The following is a 19,243-nucleotide window of genomic DNA, read 5'->3' as shown; positions in this document are numbered from 1 at the left end:
GGAGGCTACTACTCTCTCCACCTTTAAAAACTAGTCTGGGACACTCTGATGTTCTCTTTCTATCCTGTTCTGTTCCTCCTCTTGTCCACTAACCCCAACCAGTCAAGGCAGATGGCTGCCACCTCTGAACCTGGTTCTACTGGAGATTTCTTCCTTTTAAAAGATGTGGATTTGTCCTTTTTATAGCAAATTTCATGTTTTGATAGCGCTTTGAGATGACTTTTGTTGTAATTAGCGCTATATAAATAAAGTTGAATTGAATTTAATTAAAGTTGTAATGTTATGAGAATAAAGCTGTAATATGAGAATCCTGCTGTAGTATTATGAAAAAAACAGTTGTAATAAGAACGAGAATAAAGTTGTGATAGTATGAGAATAAAGTTGAAATGGTATGAGAATAAAGTTTAATATTGCAAGAATAAAGTTGTAATCATATGAGAATACAGTTGTAATAGTATGAAAATAAGGTTAAAGCTATAGTAAGGATAAAACTATAGTATTAGGAGAACAAAGTTGTAATAATACAATATAATAGTTTTTCTCTCTCAATCTGGCCCTAAAACCCCAATGTACAAAAGTTGTGAGATCAAATACCAACATATGAATTAAAAGTAATTGTGAGATTTAAAATGTATCGTTGAAATGAATGATTGTAAAATAGAAAAGCTATAAAGGTTAATGTTATAAGGTGTTCAATAAATCATTTAAAATGGTTACAGTATGTGTTTGGGTTAGTGGATCAGTTTAAGCCATTTTAGTTTGGTTTGTTGAGGCCAGTTTGGGTGGTTGATAAGTTAATTGTTTGTGCAAAATGAATAATATAAAACATGTATTTATATTTAAAAAAAAATATTGATAAATATTTAATATATATATATATATATTTTTTAGAATAATATTTTAATGTATTATACCTTTGAAATAAATATTCATAGTTGGGATGGCTGTGTGGGTTAGTTAATTAGTTAAGTCTGCAATTAATAAATATAACTCAACTTCTCCATATGTTCACTCTTAATGATCAAAAGAAATGAAGAATGTTTATGAGCCGAGTCCTGGGAAAACAAGGATTTTGGAGGAATTTAGGAAAGATGAGAGTTGAGTTAAAATAATAAATATCTGACAGACAGTGGGATCATTTAAAAAGCATTTATTCCGTTTCCAAATCCCATTTCAGTAAACACAATCCTCCCACGATGAAGGACTTCCTACGCGTACGACACGAAACCACCTCAATACTGCACAGAGTTTGGCATCAGTCAGGAAGCAGAGGGAATGTTGGCAGGGTCGGACTGGAAACTGTGGAAACTCCACTTTCCTTATTTTATGGATAAAAATATCAGGCACTTCTTCGTTTGTTTGAGCTCCATTGAGAAGCTGTTAACCAGGATCGGGGAGGGGGAGGAATGTAGATTCAAAGGAAATCCCATCCTGAGATTGAAAAATCTCTAAAATAATCAAGTTTAACATCACCGTATAATAAATAAACTAGTCCTTCGAAAGCTTCGAAAATCTTCATTCTTCACCTTTTCAGGTGAGGGTACCTTTTCAGGTACACTCCAAGTCCCAGCTACAAAAACCAGTACAGAGTCTGAAACAATAAATTAAGCCTACACATAGGCTGCATTTTCCTCACTTCATCATCCTAAACAAACAAAGCTTATTAAATAAAGTAAAAGATAGATGTCACAGGTCTTTCACTGTGTGTTTTCTGCCACTGCGACGCTGGCTGAGGATGGTTGGGGGGCGGACTGCGGCGCAGCTGGCTGCTCTGTGGGGTCACCGCTGGAATCTGCGTTGACCATTACCACTGAGGCCTGCTGGTTAGGTACCTGGGAACAGGTCAATAAACGGTGAGAGCAGCTCGGATATATTGCACGTTGATACACAAATGTGCCACGATTATGAACATATCAGGAATTAAATCTGATTATCCTCCAATCAAAGGCTGTAATGACTCGTCCATAGGATGATCCAATGCTCTTGTTTTACTGATCCATTGTTCAAATGTTCAATGAATAGAAGCTTTAATGCACACATGGACCAGGGGCCACATCTACCTCTGCGTGCCCCCCAAAACAATGCTGAAAATGACTCCATATGCACACAAAATGACACAAAAACAAGGCAGAAATACACAAAAAAAAACCTAAAACAAACCCTACAAAATTACTCAAATACACAAAATACAACTTAAGTACAACTGGAAAATATACCAAATGACAAAAATAAATAATATCACTATAAAAGACCAAATGACAAAAACACACACACAATGACTGAAAGATAAATAGAATTACAGAAACGTATACAAAATGACAACAAATATATAGTTGTAACAGTATGAGAATAAAGATGTAAGAGTACGAGGATAAAGATGTAACAGTATGAGAATAAAGATGCAACAGTACGAGGATAAAGATGTAATATTACAAGAATAAAGCTGTAAACGTATGAGGATAAAGTTGGACACAAAATGACACAAAAACAGCAGAAATACACTCAAAAAACTAAAACAAACCCAACAAAATGACTCCAATACACAATTTACAACTAAAGTACACACAAGATGTAAAAATAAATAACTGGAAAATATACCAAACAACAAAAAACATAAAATACAGAGAAATCACTATAAAAGACCAAATGACAAAAACGCATGGTGCAACAAAGATAAATAGAATTACAGACACGTATATACAAACAATGACAAAAATAAACGAAATGTCAACAAATAAACTTAAAGCCATTGTTGTCTTCTATGATAATTATCAGTTTGGTCATTTTGAATGTCGATCATGTGACTTTCAGATTATAAACAATCAAATTTTTGTGGCCTTGTATCTATGAACTGTGTGGGCCTCAAAGCTCTGAATACATGTTTGTATTCTATTTGTACTAAAAACACATCTATCCGCGCTAAACAAGGATCCAAAAACTAGTTCTGCTCTGTGACGTTCTTCCATTACAACTTCTATCTTCAGCCTCTGATTGGAGGATATTTTAAGCGTGCAGAAAACAAAGCATGTGTCACAGGAAAGAGGTCACGCCAACATTTAGAAAGGTTGTGCGTCAGCTGGTTTCCCTGCTAACTGGTGACTGCTTTTAATGTTTTTCTCAGCTTTTTTTAAAAAAAAAAAATTAATAAAATAAAAAACTGAGTATTTGCCGACAAAGAAAGGCAAGAAGAAAAAAACAGGTGGATTGAATATATTAGAGTAACCAGTTAGGAAGGAAACCATTTTGTTTCTAACACCACCAGCAAGATTATTACCCCGCATACTATTACAACTTTAGGAGAATATAATGGTTAAAAATGTAATAAAGAGATTCAATTCTATATTTGTACATCTACATAAAAAAATGTATCTATAGATTTACACATCGCCATATATATGAGATACACACGTATGTATCAATGCATGGAACACATTTGTTTATCTATGAAGGAATATCTATGTCTGTGTCCAAGGATCTTGTGTCTATGTACGATGCATGTAAATCTATCTACATATATCTAAGCATTGTATGATAATCTATAAACACAACAATCTATATCTACATTTTCATATCGATCAGTGTCACATTAAATAATAGCTGAAAATGTATGTATTAATTTAGATCAAACATATTTCTATGTGTTGATTCATCCGTGTAAACCTATGTATGTGTGTCTACTCTGTGCTATGGAGTAGCTAGCAGCTGTTAAACTGGGAGTGCTGGTCCCCATGACCGCCTCCCACTCAGCGGGCCAATCGGTAATCAGAGGCAGGTGAGTGGGCGGGACCAAGGGTGACCTGATGCATGCAAAGCATTGACGTCAGAGGGCGGGGCTGCAGCAGACAAACAGCCACGCAGGTACAGGTGAGTCACTGACACACGAACAGGAAACTCAACGTCTGCACAAACACACGCACACACACATTTCCATAGAGTTAGGAGACGTCACCTCACCTCTCTGCAGTGTGTAAGGACAAGAGGAACCCGTTAGTGAGCAACACAGCAAGAAGGAGAAGCACAGTCATTATACTGAGAGACACACAAGCACGCACACCTAGATCTATATATCCAGACACACATCTACAGTATATACATACAGCCACAGATCTATAGTATAGTAGTATAGATCTACAATCTATACCACAGTATATATATATATATATATATATATATATATATATATATATATACAAAATGGAAACGCCGACCTGACACTGACTAAACCCTCACCCACACATTTGAGGACAATATCACACATGTTTTTGCAAAAAGCTGACGACAAATCTCAGGTGATCTTTGTTTCACTGCTTTTCTGCTGCATATAAAGATGAAATTAATGACAATAGTTAACTCTATTAATCATTAACATTACAATAGTGTCTAGTATAGTCTATACTGCGATATAGCTACAGTATTTATGCTGCGGTATCTATGCTTTGCTATCTATAGTGTGGTGTCTATACTGTGGTATCTATGCCGTGGCATCTATTCTGCGGTATCCATACTGCTGTATCTGTACTGCGGTATCTATAGTGTGTTATCCATACTGTGATATCTATTCTGTGGTGGTATCTATGCTGTGGTTGTATCTATACTGCGGTGTCTATACTGTGGTATCTATTGTGTGGTTGCATCTATACTGCGGTATCTATGCTTGTCTTTACCTGAAGCGGTTGCGTCTCTGGTGGGGGTCCGTTGCTCTTTACGACACTGATCATCTCCCTGATCTGTATGATGGCGAAGGCGATGGTGACCCATGGGGAGGCGGACAGCACCCAGGCCGGCCGGCTCGCGTCCTCCTGATCCTCCTGGTGCTTGGTCTTCTTGGCAGGGGGCGGGGCCTGTTGCAGGGCGGGGGCGAGGCTTCCTGCCGCGTTGTGGCTCTGCACCAAGTGGATGGTGGCAATGGGAACTGGACTGGAAGGGACGGGGATGTTCTCTGCCAGTATTTGATCTTCTGAGGGACAACAGAAGGAGATGGAATCAGAGCACCGGCGTGAACGATGGTTAAAGCCCCAACAGAACAAGTCTGTGATCCCAAACCTTGGGTGATTTGGTCCAAAAGTTCAAACGACAATAAGTGTAGAATCTGCTACTGTTGAAAAGGAAGTATCGTAAAGACTAATGCTGAAGATGTGTGCTCATCTTGAAATAATTCTGCTTTTTGGAGCAACCCTTACCTGCACTGAATTGAAATATTTTAATTAAATGTTTATATTTTTACCATTTTAATGCGTTTCTGAAATTAACTAAAATAAAAACTATTTTTAAAAAAACCAGGAACCCTTAAATCTATTTTGTGGCACTCATAATGTAGTTTATTTTTGCTGGAAAACAATTTGGCTGGTGGAAAATCTGGTTGGCTGGTAACTTTAAGAATCTACTAGCCATGCTGGCTGGTGATCTAAAAAAATTCATTTAAAGCCCTGGTCACAACTGCTTTGCACTGCTTTGTTTCATTAATCACAGCGGTTTTTACGAAACCAGCTCATTTATTTTTCACTCCAGCTTCCTGCAGAAAGTTAATGCTGTGTAATGCATCCGTTTTTTAGAGCTTTTAAAAAGTGTAGTGCTCCTGTGGAGTGGAGAGAAATTTGATTTTTGAACTGTTCGGTTGCTAACAAAAAACACACATATATATATGTTATTCATAAAACTACCTTTCAGTTTTGTAAATATTGATCATAGTGTGTGAAGTCTTACTTTAGGTTAAAATTTATTTGAGAGTTAGGCCATCCAGTTAAGATATAAGTTATGCTGTTGGTTGATAAAATTTGAATGACGGATATTTTATTTTATTTATATCATTTTTATTTTTTCAGTCAGGGGGTTTGCGTGCCTCAGTGGCCTTAAGAGTTATACCAGCAGGAGCTTAGTCTTCAGGTGGGATAACCAAGTTGGACAGATGTGACGGTAGAGGCCTGACCTTGTACAATCCACTTCTCTAGGTTGGGGTTGGACACGTAGCTACAACCCAAGTCAATGAAGAAAACACTGTTACTATAAGCACAGGGGAAACAAAGTGCCTGAGTATGATGTGTACATATGATGCCCCCTTCACATTGCCTGCCTACAACCGGCCCTGAGCTCCACTGTGTTTTGTGTCAACATTTGCTGTAGCCATAATCTTTTGTGTGTGTGTGTTTGCACCTGCCTGTGGGTAGTACTATTCTCGGCACATAAAACAATCACTGCAAACATTTCCTGGTTCGATTAATTGTATTGCGTCCCCTTCATTCTTTATTTTGCATTTCTTCCTCCCATTTTTTTGCTCCCCTTATGAGATCCACCTACTTTAGATATTCATCAGAGGGAAATGCGCTAAATGGACTGTGGATGCGCATTGTGATGCTCAGTCCTGATTCCTTGGAGTTTGTACTCCTTATTAGCGCGTGGAGTGACGTTTGCACACGATTTAATACCCCTAAACCTTTAGCCGATCACATTCACTCTCTTAGCCACAGGTCCATGCTAACATGGCGTGTTGCATGCTTAACGATCATCGCTAGTGTTGATTTCCCACCTTTTCCTTCCATCTCTCCGCTCAGACACTGGATGAAGGCGAAGATGAGGAGGATGACGAGCGAGGCCATGCCGATTCCTCTGAATGTGGCTGCAGCACCTGAACAGGAAACAACACATTCCTAAGAAGATGGAAAAGCACTGAAAGTACACCAGTCCATGCGTGTGTGGTAAACTGTACCAAAGAAGTTGACAAACACTCCTCCCACCATGGCTCCACAGCCTCGTCCCAGTCCGAGGTGCAACCCCTGCAGGATTCCCTGAGCCGACGTCCTGAGCTCAGGAGGAACGGCCGCGCTGAGGAAGGAGATACACGCCGCCCAAACCGAGGCGTGCGTCACACCTGAGGGACAGATGAGGACAGAGGACGGTCTGAGTTTCTAACTTAGGTATTGGCAACTTCTGTGAAATGGAGTTTCAGTTTTTATCAACAATAACCAGGGTTGCGGTCAATTATAATAGTAATCACATAATTGGTAATTAATTACAATTATGGAATTATTAAAAAAATATATAATTTAACGCAAAAATGGGGAACCATGTTACAGTTCTATACATACGTATGTAGTAAATAATTATTAAAATATGTTTCATATCAACCTTTCCAACATTGTACATTTAAAAAACATTAAAATCTAGGGGTATACTGACACAAAACAGGCTCAAACGCCCACGCCAAAAATATTAGAATCTATATTTTCATTGATTAAGAAGCCCAACAGGGTAACCAATAGATAGGAAAGAAATTAGATGATATATATTAGTTTTTAGTGTATTTTACAGATGATTTAGTACCCGTTAGCATAAGAGATGCTAACAGAAAGCTAACACAAGAGCAAGGTTACCTTTTATTAGATTATTTATTTCAGGTTCGGTAATTGTGATTAATTGTAATTTAACTTTAGTAATTGGGAACATAATTGTAATTGACCTTCTGAGGATAAAAAACAATTGTAATTTAATTGTAATTGGGGAAAAATACTGGTCATTGTAATTGTAATTGACCCCAACCCTGACAATAACAGAAAGTTATATTATGACAAAAAATACACAAAATATTTTCACCATATCTGGATGGCTCCTTATGGCCAAATATTTAACCTTAACTTTGCATAAATGAAAGGCTTTTGTTTTGAAAAGCCTTCTCTCATATGGAGGTGTCACTCATATTTATAACACGTGACGCACTCTCACACTCTCCTTACATAATGTTATGCTCCATTATCCTCACGTCTGATTGGCCGTATGCCTGCCAGTATACTGCCAGTCAAACTCAAGAATTCAAACCAAAGAAGAAGAGACAAGATGGGGTCGTCATAACACTGACGGTGCTCATGGGGCGGGATGAGTGTCTGAGAATGTACAAGTTTATTCTTTAAAGTCCTGTCTGATGATGGGAGCGTGTCATGTGACCCAGCACAGAGCTCTACAGGTAAACTTGCTGTTTGGTGGTTGTCCCTGTTTACTCAGTGAGGCGTGACTGTTTGTCCTCAGGGTGGAACGTTTCAAACGCCTTTGGTTCCATATCATCATCTGATTCTCCAATGCCCCACGCTCCTCTCAGCCCCACGCACACAGTAACACAAAGTACACACACACACAGTAGACACACACCAGTTTTAAAATAAACATTTAACTTTTGACCCTACTCAGTTAGTGCTGCTACAAGGTAAGCTAACAAACATTTGGGACTAGTGGCTACGTGCTAAGCAAACCCTAACATGTGGGACTGGTGGTTACGTGCTAAGCTAACCAAAACCTTTTGACTGGTTGCCAAGTGCTAAGCTAACCCAAACATGTGGGACTAGAGGCAACGTGCTAAGCTAACCCAAACATGTGGGACTGGTGGTTACGTGCTTAGCTAACCCAAACATGTGGGACTGGTTGCCAAGTGCTAAGCTAACCCAAACATGTGGGATTGGTGGCTACATACTAAGCTAACCAAAACCTTTTGACTGGTTGCTAAATGCTAAGTTAACCCAAACATGTGGGACTAGACTCTGGTATGGTGATTCGGTGACGTAAACAGATCTATTCTATATACGTCTGTAAGAAAGGGCAGGAATATACAGTGGATATAAAAAGTCTACACATCCCTGTTCAACTGCCAGGTTTTTGTGATGTAAAAAAATTACACCAAGATAAATAATTTCACAACTTTTTCCATCTTTAATGTGACCTGTAACGTGTACAATGCAATTGAAAAACAAACTGAAACCTTTAAAGGGGAAAAATAAAAGATAAGATAACCTTGTTGCATAAACATGTACACCCTTAAACTAATACTTTGTTGCAGCACCTTTGGATTTTATTACAGCAGTCTTTTTGGGTAAGTCTATCAGTGTTGCACATCTTGATGAGGCAGTATTTGCCCACTCTTCTTCACAAAACCGCTCCAAATCTCACAGATTGCGAGGGCATCTCCTGTGAACAGCCCTCTTCAGATCACCCCACAGATGTTAAATCAGATTCAGGTCTGGACTCTGGCTGGGCTATTCCAAAAACCTCAATCTTATTTTGGTGAAGCCGTTCTTTTGTTGATTTGGCTGTGTGCTTAGGGTCATTGTCGTGTTGAAAGATAAAGTTCCTCTTCATCTTCAGCTTTCTAACAGAAACCCAAAGGTTTTGTGCCAACACTGCCTGGTATTTGGAACTGTTCATAATTCCCTCTACCCTGACTAAGTGCCCAGTTCCAGCTGAAGAAAAACAGCCTCAAAGCATGATGCTGCCACCACCATGCTTCAATGTAGGTATGGTGTTCTTTTGGTGATGAGCAGCAGCGTTTTTGCGCCAAATATACCTTTTGGAATTATGGCCAAAAAGTTGAACCTTGACTTCATTGGACCATAAAATATTTTCCCACATGCGTTTGGGAGACTTCAAATGTATTTTTGCAAAATGAAGCCGGGCTTGGATGTTTTTCTTCGCAAGATAAGGCTTCGTCTTGCCACCCTACCCCATAGCCCAGACATATGAAGAAGACGGGAGATTGTTGTCACATGTACTACACAGCCAGTACTAGCCAGAAATTCCTGCAGCACCTTCAATGATGCTGTCTGCCTCTTGGCAGCCTCCCTGACCACTTTTCTTCTCGTCTTGTCATCAATTTTGGACGGACGTCCTGTTCTTGGTAAAGTCACTGTTGTGCCATATTTTCTCCACTTGATGATGACTGTCTTCACTGTGTTCCATGTTATATTTAATTCCTTGGAATTTCTTTTGTACCCTTCACCTGACTGATATTTTTAACAATGAGATCCCTTTGATGTTTTGGAAGCTCTCTGCAGATCATGGCTTGTGCTGAAAGATGTGGCTACAAAAATGTCAGGAAAAGCTACTAGAACAGTTGAATTTTATTTTATTTTATTTGGGGTTAATCAGAAGCACTTTAAATGGTGACAGGTGTGTGCTGACTCCAATTTAACATGAGTTTGAATGTAATTGGTTAAATCCAATCGAGGCTGTGTGCACTTTTACAACCTCATTCTCTCAGTTTTTTTATTTTTACTTTACCTCCCTGAAAGGTTTCAGTTTGGTTTTCAATTGCACGGTACAGGTTACAGGTCACATTAAAGGTGGACAAAGTCGTCAAAATATTTATATTGGTGTCATTTTTTTACATCACAAAAACCTGGCATTTGAACAGGGGTGTGTAGACTTTTTATATCCACTGTATCTATTCTTTACACATCTGTAACAAAAGGCAGGTACAGATCTATTCATATGTCTGTAACAAAGGACAGGAACAATCAAATTTGTATTCATCTGTAACAAAGGGCAGGAGAAGACACTTAGGTAGAGACTTGTCATTAACTAATAACTTTGTCTTGTATTTTGTTTCATCATTGCCATGTTCTATGTAAAGAATTGTCTATGATAAAAATGCAAAAACTACTTCACAAATAGAATAAATCATAAAATAATAAAGAGGTTATAATATAACATTGTTAACTATTCAGATCATCTGTCCGTGGTTCTGTGTAGTGTATTAACCCTTGAGCACGCCTTTAAATTTACATACACTTGGACATCATGTGTACACAAATGGTCCATCTCACAAAAGGGCAATAAAAACATACTCCATGAATTTTATTTTTCCTTCCACCACATCAGATGTTTTCAACTACTTCAGACCTAACATAGATATAACATTTATTATCATTTTCAAACCCTTTTTATGTTTGTATGAACTTTTTATCATGAGAACCTCTAATTTTACACTAAATATGCAGTATTTCTAAAAATGAGGGTCAAAATGAAATAACAGTGTTAGTATTTTGGCAAAAGGACAGTTTTAAAGAAAATATTACACTTGTACACCTTGTATATTTTGCAAGATAAGAAATCCAGACCTTCACTGAAATTTCCCTAAAACTTTATGCAATGGTCAATTGGGGGTCATTACACCTAAAACATATTTTTCCTGTATTGTGAAGGTAGAAGCTTTGATCTATTAATAGGTATTAATTGAAAAAGCATTATGATATGTCATGATTACAATATATGAAAAATATGTGGTTACAATGGGAGTCCATGGGGCAAATCTGGTCACGAGGTTGCTAAGTGTCAGTATGATGCATATCTTCTTTTCTATACACTTCCAATACACGGGACTTTGGAATTAAGCAAATAAAGATGAAAAAACAATAGTGGCAAAATTTCACAGAACTAGCCTTAAAAATGACCGGAATATTGAGAGGCAAACAAATAAAAACACCTGAAATGGTCACATAAAATGCTCCGAGGGTTAAACACTGAGGTGTGTTACCTTGAAGGACCTCCATGGGCAGGACGGTCCAGGCGTTGTGCAGGTACGAGATGTAGAGGTACCGGGCCGTGTTACAGGCCAGGCCGATGTACAACACTCTGAGGGCAAGCAGAAATCTAGCATCACACCAAGTCTTACCAACATCAGGGAAGGGAATCAAGCATGTGCTGAATATGTAAGATTTACAAAGTGGTATTAGAGTAGTTCTTCTGCTTTAAAGAGAGATCAACTGTCCGTGTGTGAGTGCGTTTCCACATTAGGGCTAAGCAATGTGGGCCAAAACTCATATCTCGATATTTTAAAAAAAATGTAAAAGATACTGTTTGACTGGACTCTATGAATAATATGAAATACTTGTATGATGTGATTTGTAAGGCGTGATTGTATAACTAAAAACAAGTTAAAGAAAATATAGATATATCTCAATATTGTTTTTTTCTCTAGTGCCAAAATAGAAAACTCAGTATATCTTGAATCATGATATATTTATTGCTAAGCCCAAGTCCACAGTATTACTCCCTACCTGCAAATATACTACTAATGTTCCCAATACACTTTTATTCTCACTTTATTGTCCCACTAGCGGATGAAACTGACTGTTTCTATGTTTTTTTCTAAATAAAGCTGTTGATTACAAGAAGAAGAAAAACCTCACGCTGCTCCACTTTCACTCTTCACAATATATATTATCAAGCTCATTTCAAGGTATTTTACTCAAACAAAAAATTTTATAAAATAAGTGATTTTGCTGAGTTATCAACAAACCCAAAAAGCTGTTGGTGTATTAGTTCAACTGGTGATCATTCTACCTGGTGACACCTCGAAGCAAAAGTAGTTTACACTATTAACGCCATTTTTGTTTATTTTGTTGACTAAAAAATTTTGCCATGGTTTTCGTCAAAATATATTGTGAATTTAACAATAACTAGACTATGACTAATTGATTTTTGTCGACTAAAACTAAACTATAATTTTCACACGGGCAGAATCCAATCAGACCTTTTGGAAGGTATTAATCCAATCAAAACTACTTTTGTAATATCAAAGGCGGGACCATATATTATGTTATATGAGGGCAGTCATTTTAGATCTCAAATTATCAAAAGAACTCTCAATCTTTCAAAATCTTTTCCTGAAATAATGTCAGTGCCTTACATTACATTTCAATTGATTTATTTCAAATTGCACTTTTCTACCCCTGAGCATGAAGAAGTCCAACACCGCTAATCCAGTTTATCTCGTAAATTTACTCTGCAAACACAGACACTATTCCTCGAGGCATGAATAGTGTCGGTTTGTCTCTTAAGCCTCAACCACTTTTCGCCTAAAATCACATGCCCATAACAAATAATGTTTTTCTAAGCTTCTACATGACCTACATGGCTAATTTTTGCTAAGACTGAAGTAGGACCCTTAGTGGTGGTTACAGATGATGTGAAATTTTGAAAATATACTGTATGATACTATAAATTATGTTTTAAATACAGAGATCTGTAGTCCACCCAAAAAAAAAAAAAAAAATAGAGATTTACATCAAATATAAATCCAATTCTCATTATCGAAGGCTACAAAAGCAGAAATAATTGAACCAATGCATGGACATCAACTGCAGCAAGTTTAATGATAATAAAAAATTTGAGGCCAAAGAAACATGTTTTTGTACAAAAAAGTTCAGGAAGCACACTTTGCCACAACTACGTCAAAGTTTTCCACAAGTTTGGAAACAAGTGTGTAACTGTAATATCTCTGTCAAATTGATTCCAATCATTGTTAGTCTTATGTTTGACCACTAGGTGTTGAAATTTGGCTTGAAATAAACACATACTGTACCCATTTTTATTCAGGCTTCCTGCAGTGCCATGCATAATGCTAATTTTGGTTTCATTCTTTGGTGCGGTTACATGAGTCTAGTTCAGCAATGCTTTGACCAATCAGAATGATTGACACTGCGTTGTAAAGCTGAGAGCCTGTAGAAATTGGTGATATCAAACACTAAAGGGGTGGGCTTTAGCTCTGGCCATTTTACGCACGAGCGCTATGCACCTCATTGGACGGATTTGTTGACTGAGAAGTGATCAGATGTGTGTAATGACGGTATCTGTCTGACTACACAATTTGGATTAATCAAAATATGGAGTTTTATGCAGACTGGAGAAACTTTTGATCAGAAACAGCAAAGGTAAGACACAATTTATCATCTTTGCTGACTTTTTCCGTTGTGTATTTTCTGATTTTGTGGCGTTGTTTTGGTACGTAACATACCCGACCTGTATATCAGTGGATTCAGCTCAGCCTGTAGTTTCACGTAGGCTCTTGTTTTAGAGCTCTGTGTTTATTTTAAGACTCACAGCAGTGGAAAAATTCAGAGTTTGCAGAGTTGTCGACATTCCCCTCTTTGAAGATAATGGTCTGGTGTGTGTGCTATGGTCTTTTGTTATGAATGTGGGTTAGCTACAATTTTAGCTGAGTTTCTTAGTATTATGGAGAGGTATAGAATGTGTGATTCCATTCATTCTTTACAACATTAGGACCTGTGAGAGTCACGGTAGCTGGAGCTGCCCCCGCCGGCGGGTCCGTTGGGGTTGAAGAGGTTTAAATTTGTACATCAGCAAGTGTTTGCTTTCTTGCTTTATACGTCAGCAGCTTGAGTGCTAGCTTAGTTGAGCTTGTAGCAGGAGGCTCCCAGTCATTGATTTATTCCAGCAGCACTCAGCCTGAAACCAAACACCTCCCTCTCAAATGTCCCAAAGGCCTGTGAGCTCCGACAGGAAACTCTGCTTCAACCACACCATTGTCCGCAGAAGGATGAGCTGCTTTCAATGAATCCTCTGTGCTCTACTAACACTGAAAACCTGGATGTAAAAAATACTAAAAAGTCTAACAGAAATTTAAAAAAAAGCTGATTGGATAGAATGTAAAACAAACAATTAAAACCTGACTAAACCAAGTTTAAAAAAGGGAATATAAATAGTATAAACAATGAAATATGCCGGTCACAATGTTGATTTTGCAGTTTTACAGCAGGTTGAATAAATTGGGGCACGGCTCACTTTAGAAACAATCAGAGAGGACAGTTCAAGTGTGGCTGCTAATGACTATTAAATAATAATAATACGCTTACACATATGTAGCTAATATTTATTAAAGTTAAAATATGTTTTTCATATCAAGTCTTCTATCTCTACCTGCTGTCAGTTAGCTTGAGGATAAGTTAGCCATTTAAAAACAAATTTAATCAAGGGGTATACCGACCCAAAAAAAGCTCAGACGTCTACATCAAAAATATTAATAACAATATTTTTCATTGATCAGGAAGCATAACAAAGTATCCAAGAGATGAAAAACAAATTGGATGATAGACTATATTTTATAGTGTATTTTACAGCTGATTTACGACGTTATCATAAGAGATGCTAACGAAAAGCTAACGCAAGAGGAAGGATACATTCTATAAGGTTATTTATTAAAGGTTTAGTAATTGTGATTCATTGTAATTGAACACGTAATTGTAATTGACTTTCAGGGCAAAAATAACAATTGTAATTTCATTGTAATTTTGAAAAATGATGGCCACTGTAATTATAATTGAGTATTAATTGAACATGGATGGAATTGTAATTGAACAATGTAATTAACCCCAACCCTGACACGTTTAGTGGTTTAGGAGAGCCTGCTGTTCCACAACTGAAAAATAATATTTAAAATTCTAATTAAAATTATCATTGAAATTATGGAGACTGTACTTATGATATGGAGATGGGGTACACATGATTTGATACAAATGCAAAGGGGTACACGGCACAAAAAGATTAGGAACCACTGTCTTAGAGTAGGTGCAATTTTAGCGAATAAAATTAATTCCAATTTGGAAAGCAGAGAATCTTGTCTAAAAACTCACCTGATGTGTCCAACCAGCTCGATGAACTTGTGGCTGGTGAAGTACGCAGCGAGCTCGGAGATGTGGCTCATCACAGAACAGACGCCGAACAGCGTTGTAGTTCCTCGGAGATCCTCCAGGTGCCAGTAGAGGAAGCTGAAGACGAAGCCGTAGCCGAAGCCCATGAACCAGGCTACAAAGAGCACGGAGCTGTAGCGCACGCTGCACAGCAGCCTCAGCAGGTCGCTGTAGTGGAACTCCTGAGGGGCGTCGGGGGGTTGGTCAGACGATTCGGGCTCGGGCGGGCTCGGGGACGCCTCCACCACCTCGGAGACCTCCGGCTGGTACTCGCCACCCTTCTCAAAGTAGAACTGAGTAGCCACGATGAACGCCATGGCCATCAGCACACCGAAGGCGATGAAAGCGATTTGGTAGTTGTGGAGGCGGTACTCGGGCACGACGCAGCCATCCCCATCCACCTGCACGATCTCGTGCGTGTGGTCGATCCAGATTCCCACCAGCAGCATGGCCAGCCCCCACCCCAGCGATCCCCACATCCTCTGCAGGCCGTAGCGGTCGCGCGCCTTCCCCAGGTACTGTAGCGTCACCGTGTCCACGATAGTAACCGCTGGCGCGCTGAAGAACTCGCCCACGATGATGACGAGCAGAATGATGAGGAAAATGTTCTCCACCTGGCTGCTGTTGAAGACGATCTCATACTCCTTGACAACGGGGCTGGTTGGGGAGGTGGTGGTGGTGGCGTTCTGTGGCGGCAGCGTCGTGTTGGTGAAGTCAGCGCTCCGTCTGCTCCGGTGCTGGAACGCTGGAAAATCAGGGAACTCCAGCAACCTCCGCCTACTCCTGGTATGGTTGGTGGAGTTGTTAATAAATGTCACGTTATCACCAGAAGGTGTCGTCGTGGTGACGGGCGGTGCAGCCGACGTCCCGCCCCCTCCGACTTCCACACATTTAATCTCTGCCGGTTTGACGAAGCCGATGCCGCAGTTGAAGAATAGCCAGCACAACACAGAAAACAGCAGCAGCACTTTGCCTTTCTTAAAGCGGTCCGCCACCACCCCCCAGAAGGGGGCGCTGCAGAACTCAATAAAGTAGCGAATGCCAACCAGCAAACCGCTGCGGCTAGCCGACATGCCCAGCTGCTTGTAGTACACGGCCAGCAGGGGATGCAGCGAGCCGTACGCGGCGTAGAAGAAGAAGTAGAAGACTTTGGAGACGAGGAGGTGCGTGTTGACACGGAGACACATTTTCTCACAACAGTCAATGGAGTCGGGTTGCGAAGTGGGTGGAGCATCAGGGGAGGGGTCTGGAGAGGACACGTCCTCTGGATTTGAGATGGACGAAGTGTTGAAGGACTCGGCGAGGACGTACTTCCTCTTCTGCTCCTCCTCGTCGTCCGTCAGGATGGCAACTTTGTCGTTAGCTGCCATTTCTGGAAAATAAAGAGTCGGAGAACTGTGTTAAAGAGATCAAAGACCAACCTTTATAGTTCATTTTTATTATTATTTTCCCTATGAAAGTCAATTACAATTTAAATCTCAATTAAAGTCCCATTACAATTCATCACAATTACTGAGCCTGAAATTTAAAAAAAAAAAAAAAAAAAAAAAAACACGTATCCTTCGTCCTGTGTAAATTACAATTAAACAGATTTAAATTATGATAATTATAATTAATTATCAATTACACGATTACAATTATAATTGACCCCAACCCTAGCTGCAATTAACATTTATATTTGTTAACGTCACCCTATTATACTCTGAAAGCATGTTTTACAAAGACAGATTAATGACACATGTGTAACATAGTGCTTGTATTTTCAACATAAAATATCAGGGTGATCACAATATAAAAATAAAGAATTTATTATTGATAATATATATGTAAAGTATTATGAACTGAACCCAAGTGAAAGCACATAATGTTGTTTGCTGAACTAAGTAAAAGCACTACATGAGAAAGTAAATACAGGCATTAGATAAGTAAATATAAGGCACTAAATAAAACCAACACGCATTTGTGTGTTAAAAACAGTTTTGCACTTCTTTATTATGTCATATTTATACAATATAATACTCAGCGTTTATAAAAGGAACTAAACTGAGTTGAATGTAAGAGGGTATGTATGTGTCACAGCTGCTAAGATAAAGACCGCAGCCGGTCCTTGGACCTCAGTTTGAACACACCAGTATCAGATGCTGTATTTGCGGAAGTAAAATACATTAAAAAAATTCCTGGTTAAAATAATAATACTAATAATAATAAACGCTTACCTACTATGGGACGTAAAACATGTTAATGTCAATCAAAGTGTGAGAATATAATAGGGTTTAAACTTACCTGTTCAAGTCACCGCTCCCATTAAACCATGACTGCGCACTTTCTCTTGTGATTTCCGGCTGTTTGGCGCACGTTGAACAAAGACGTCATAAAATAACAAAGGAAATGGCTTGTATTCATCAGTCGCTGTTTAAAATCCCTTGTGACGACGTCATGTCTCCGGGAAATCAACGCTTTTTCAGCCTCTTTGTGTGTAAGACCAGCACAGCAGCAGAAGCTCGTCAAACCGGAAGAACCCACCTGCTCGAGCGATGCTCTATGAGTGTATCGTGCGTCAAGTTAAAAAGTAGCCGCCTTCACAATAAAATCCGGTCCCCAGAATAAAATACCCTGTTGCTTTAAATGTGTACAATAGTGAGTTTATCCCTTGTACCCAAAAGTGCAAGTCTTCAGTACTCAAGTAAAAGTATTGTGATGCCGGTGAATCCCGCCTTAATGTTGTTCTATGTTGCCATGTCTGGGTTGCCACGTTGGGTGTTTCCGTGTGTGTTTGCCGCCCTGAATTAATGTATGTGATTGTGACGTTTCCTTTTGTTGTGTCCTCACTCTCGCTTTAGTTCGTGGTTGGCGGGAGTAGAACGAGGTTTAATAAGTGTGGGCGGGAGGAAAAGGTGTGTGTTAGTTCACGTGCTGACAGCACTTGGTGCTTATAACAGACATTGTTAATATGCGACCCAGTGTCTAAAGTAAATGCCCAGAATGTCGCTAAAAACAGACAAAATGACAGAAAAAAAAAAATCAAATTTCGTGCCATTTGGTGTATGCCTTTGCATATATAACGCATTTTGAGGAGCTTTTCTGTGGTTTCAGACATTTATCCATCGCAGTGTTTTTACTCCGACTGCCTCCAATATGGCCGTGCATCAGGGTTACTGCCCAGAACGTGATGTAGGTGAAAACCCTCTAGAAGCTTCCGTATTGACTCCTTATGTTCCCATGGTTTTCCCTCATGACCTCCAAATGAAATGTACATTTAAAATGAAAAAAAAAAAAAAGTATGCTAAATATGTCAATCAAAGACTAACATTAAAACAAATTAAATGGAAAAATAATGGATAATAAATGAAAAAAATAATGTGAAATTAGAAAATGAAATGTAAACAGATACTAAATAAAACAAAATAGAATAAATTAGAATATGGTCAACAAAATACAAAACAAAATACATCAAAAAACTAAATAAAATAGGCCTAAAGTTGAGGACAAGTTGACCACAAAAAACACACACTAAACAAAACAAAATTGAAAAAAAAAAAATGTCTTTGAAAGGCTTTATCAAGTGCATCAAAAAGGCTGAAATATCGTTTAAAGTGAGTCAGCCCTTACTTTTCTCAGCATTTAAAAAAAACAAAAACAAAACAAAAAAAAAAAAAAACGATAATGTAACACCTGGCTTTAGTTCGTACCAAACTGTGAAGAGATAGAACATTAACACTCATTAACCAGCAGATGGCAGCAGTGTTATATCTTTAAATCATAACCATTCATGATACATTATGTTTTTTATTTTTTACTTTACTTTTCTTATCAACCTAACGAATTTTTAATCTTTTTTTTTTTTTTTTTTTAAATTTTTTGTCATTTTAATATTTTTAACTTTTTAAACGTTGGTCATTTGTTTGTTTTTACTTTCTAGAATAGTGTTGACCATTTTGTTGATTGATTTGAAAATTCTACGTTAACTTGTTTGTTTTTTGTGTTAATGTACCATTTTT

The 19,243-nt window shown here is 38.4% G+C and overlaps 1 protein-coding gene across 3 annotated transcripts; it reads right to left on the bottom strand.

The window, feature by feature from the left end:
• Nucleotides 1-1,134: 1,134 nt before the first annotated feature.
• Nucleotides 1,135-18,005, bottom strand: LOC114477776 (major facilitator superfamily domain-containing protein 6-like). 3 transcript variants are annotated; one of them, XM_028470393.1, is made up of 8 exons: nt 17,529-18,004; nt 15,189-16,617; nt 11,291-11,388; nt 6,704-6,865; nt 6,524-6,622; nt 4,665-4,957; nt 3,955-3,958; nt 1,691-1,832 (listed from the first exon to the last, which is right to left on the bottom strand). In XM_028470393.1, the coding sequence occupies exons 2-8, from the start codon at nt 16,613-16,615 to the stop codon at nt 1,825-1,827; spliced, it is 2,091 nt and encodes a 696-aa protein (XP_028326194.1). In that variant the 5' UTR covers nt 16,616-16,617; nt 17,529-18,004; the 3' UTR covers nt 1,691-1,824. The 3 variants fall into 3 exon arrangements, with proteins under 3 accessions (XP_028326185.1, XP_028326176.1, XP_028326194.1); XM_028470384.1 differs by lacking the exon at nt 3,955-3,958 and having other exon boundaries at nt 1,135-1,832; nt 4,665-4,954; nt 17,529-18,005; XM_028470375.1 differs by lacking the exon at nt 3,955-3,958 and having other exon boundaries at nt 1,135-1,832.
• Between the last annotated feature and the right edge of the window lie 1,238 nt (nt 18,006-19,243).

Source organism: Gouania willdenowi, chromosome 2 (assembly GCF_900634775.1).
Source record: "Gouania willdenowi chromosome 2, fGouWil2.1, whole genome shotgun sequence".
Lineage (NCBI taxonomy): Eukaryota > Metazoa > Chordata > Actinopteri > Blenniiformes > Gobiesocidae > Gouania > Gouania willdenowi.
Note: the sequence above shows the minus strand (reverse complement) of the source record. Positions and strands in the feature narration are given on the sequence as shown.